The sequence below is a fragment of the Humulus lupulus genome, chromosome 4, assembly GCF_963169125.1.
Source record: "Humulus lupulus chromosome 4, drHumLupu1.1, whole genome shotgun sequence".
Taxonomy (NCBI): domain Eukaryota; kingdom Viridiplantae; phylum Streptophyta; class Magnoliopsida; order Rosales; family Cannabaceae; genus Humulus; species Humulus lupulus.
Genome location: NC_084796.1, coordinates 191,959,404 through 191,962,765, shown reverse-complemented (window position 1 = coordinate 191,962,765; position 3,362 = coordinate 191,959,404). Strand labels below are relative to the sequence as shown.

General features: G+C 34.0%; 1 protein-coding gene across 1 annotated transcript; it reads left to right on the top strand.

Moving 5' to 3' along the window:
* Window positions 1-700: 700 nt before the first annotated feature.
* LOC133831078 (aquaporin PIP2-2-like) lies at window positions 701-2,310 on the top strand. Its single transcript, XM_062261247.1, has 4 exons — window positions 701-1,119; window positions 1,304-1,599; window positions 1,697-1,831; window positions 1,920-2,310. Exons 1-4 carry the CDS (start codon window positions 813-815, stop codon window positions 2,037-2,039), a joined length of 858 nt encoding a protein of 285 aa, XP_062117231.1. The 5' UTR covers window positions 701-812; the 3' UTR covers window positions 2,040-2,310.
* The last annotated feature ends 1,052 nt before the right edge of the window (window positions 2,311-3,362 follow it).

The following is a 3,362-nucleotide window of genomic DNA, read 5'->3' as shown; positions in this document are numbered from 1 at the left end:
ATATTGAATTTAAAAATAAATTATAAATTTTTGAGATCTTGAATGATTGGGTGTTTTTAAAATTTAAAATCTATAGAATAGAAAGAAAACAACAATTTGTTGTTTTCTCTTTTGGTGAATGATTTTAACTTAGTTTTCAAAAATAATTTTTTTTATTTTCTAAAACAAGTGTGCCAATCAAGTTTTCATTGCTGTTTTTATTTTTTTAAATCTAAAAATGATAAAACTGTTTTTGAATCCCATACCAATCACACTCTTAAGAAACTTCAAGAAAACAAATACTTAATTAATTATAGTAGAAGAAAAGAAATGTTGTGAGAGAGAGGAAATATAACAACCGTGAGTTAAGGTTCAAAAACAGAGTTACAGTCGTTGATACCAAACTTTTTGAGACTCTTGGAACTAACTAGAACATGCTCACCTAATCTTAAAACAATAAATCATCAAGAAAATTCCAGCTAGGGCTTTCACTTTTAGATAAACATATTTATGAGTTGGAAAAAATTAAAAATAAAAAAGGCAAAAGCTCCAAGCATAAGTGGGACCAAAAAATAAGAAAAAGAAAAGGAAAAACGGTAGCAAATAGCTTGGTCGGCAAATCTTAATGTTTTATATCTTAAAAATTAATATTTATATGTGAAATAAAAATAAAAATACTCATATATATATATATATATATATATATAGGGCCTTTGGGAGGTTCACTTACCACAAATCAAAACGACTTGACTCTCTCACTAGCCTTAGTAGCAACCAGCTCTCTTTGCTTCTTTCTTCGTAGGCTTTTTTTTTTGTGTTGAGTGTTAGCAGCAATGGTGAAGGACGTTGAAGCAGGAGGACAACATGGGTACTCGGCCAAGGACTACCAGGATCCACCACCGGCACCGTTGTTCGACGCTGAAGAGCTTGGTCAGTGGTCCTTTTACAGGGCTATCATTGCTGAGTTTGTGGCCACGCTTTTGTTCTTGTACATCACCATTTTGACAGTCATCGGCTACAAGAGCCAGGTTGATCCAGCGCACAGCTCCGATGCCTGTGGTGGCGTCGGAATTTTGGGTATTGCTTGGGCCTTCGGTGGCATGATCTTCGTCCTAGTTTACTGCACCGCCGGAATCTCTGGTCAGTGACTTTTTTTATTTAGCTTGGATTTCTAGTTCATGATCTGTTCGCTGAAATGCTCCACTCTGTTTTCTTTATGGATTTTTAGCTCATACTCTGTCTGAATATGTTTTTATTTTCCTCAAAATGGTATATTTTTTTTATATGGATATTGAGCTGATGATGTGTTTGATAAAATAAACAGGAGGACACATCAACCCAGCTGTGACGTTCGGACTGTTCTTGGCAAGGAAGGTGTCTTTGGTTCGAACCATCTTGTACATAGCGGCTCAGTGTTTGGGAGCCATCTGCGGATGTGGGCTGGTTAAGGCTTTCCAGAGTGCTTACTACGACTTATACGGCGGAGGAGCCAACTCCCTTGCCCATGGATACAGCACCGGTACCGGACTAGCCGCTGAGATAATCGGTACCTTTGTTCTTGTCTACACTGTCTTCTCTGCTACTGACCCTAAAAGAAGCGCAAGAGATTCCCATGTTCCCGTAAGTTCTACCAATCCAAAACTAAATTGGTATAAAAAAAAATCAAACCATTTACCCTAAACAATGTGTTAATAGCTTTCTCATATGAAAATGACAGGTCTTGGCACCACTTCCAATTGGGTTCGCTGTGTTCATGGTTCACCTTGCCACCATCCCCATCACTGGTACTGGTATCAACCCAGCTAGAAGTTTTGGGGCTGCAGTGATTTACGGCGAGGCATGGAATGGCCACGTATGAATCTTAAAACCCTCTCTTTTTCTTTGTATCATCTTTTAACAAAGTGATGCTATTGCTAATTAAGTCTGTTTTCCATGATCAGTGGATCTTCTGGGTCGGACCATTCATTGGAGCTGCCATTGCTGCTTTCTACCACCAATTTGTATTGAGAGCAGCCGCTGTTAAAGCTCTTGGATCATTCAGAAGCGCTAACACCATGTGATCTGGGATCAATGTATGAGTTTTTCTCTCATCTGGGCACCAATATATGTCGAAAACAAAAAGAATTACACGTTCTAAGTTGTCATAATGAGGCTTTTGAACTTGGTATTTATGTATATGATTTTAATTTCAAGTATCTGTTTGTAGTTTTCTGTCTTGGGGTCTAGTTTTAGATGTGCCCCTTTTCTTCTTTTCCGCTTTCTCTCTTCTTCTTACGAGTGTTTGTGTCCTTGTGAGTTTCATCAATGAAAAATCAAAGTTGATAATCAAAACCTATTGTGTTATGTTTTTTCTCTGTTACTTTAATATGAAGTCGTTAAGTTTACTTTCTTTTTTTAAAGATAAAAGGCATTTAACTGAATAAAGAAATAAATAACTCTGTTGACGCGAGAATTAAAAAAAGAAAAGTGTTTGGATCAGTTGATAAGGCATACTTTCAATAACGTTTAAGTTACATAATTATATGTACTTACTATTAATATATAATATATGAAATTATTCATATAAATTTTGGCCTAAGAACTAACCTTTATGCAGGTACCATCTCCAATATAAATTTTGTTTCATATTTAGCATTTATAATTATATTTCATTGCGCAAAATACAAATTAATACAAAAGAAAATCAATAATTTATTTAATATTAATTAAGAACGTACAAAGATTATTAATCTTTTGATTATTATTTATTATCCAAATTAAATTTGTTTTTTTTTAAAAAAAATAAATAATGATATAATTTTTTATTAGGAAATAAAAAATTATATTATGGTTAGTTATTAAATGTCAACTATTCTATTATAATATATTAGTGATAATATAATAAATAAAAAGTAGTATTTATTGATGTACCAAATTTGATGCATACTATATTTTGTACAAAATTTATGAAATTTAGCACATTTTTTTAAACATCATTAAAGTTATATTAGAGATGCTCTTACTTTAAGAGTAGGATTTAGTGTGTGCATATCAAGAAAAAAATGTTTGGTTTTTGTTCTTGACATTTAGTGCAAAATAAGGTTCGATTTCAGTTGTATTTCCCACTAGCGAACAATTGAGTTATACATATTACACTTGTAAAAAAAAGGGTTACATTTTAAAAAATATGATAAATGAAAAATACATCGCAATTAGGAGGGGTGTTCGTGGTGCGGTTTTTCTCTAATTTTTTTAACCGCATCGCATATGCGGTTTGAACAATTTTCCAAACCGCAACCCGCACCACATAGACCTCAAACTGCATAAACCACACCGCAAAAATGTAATGTGGGCGGTTTATACCTGTACGCCCTGGATTTCCCACGGGCTGTTTAGCAGGACGA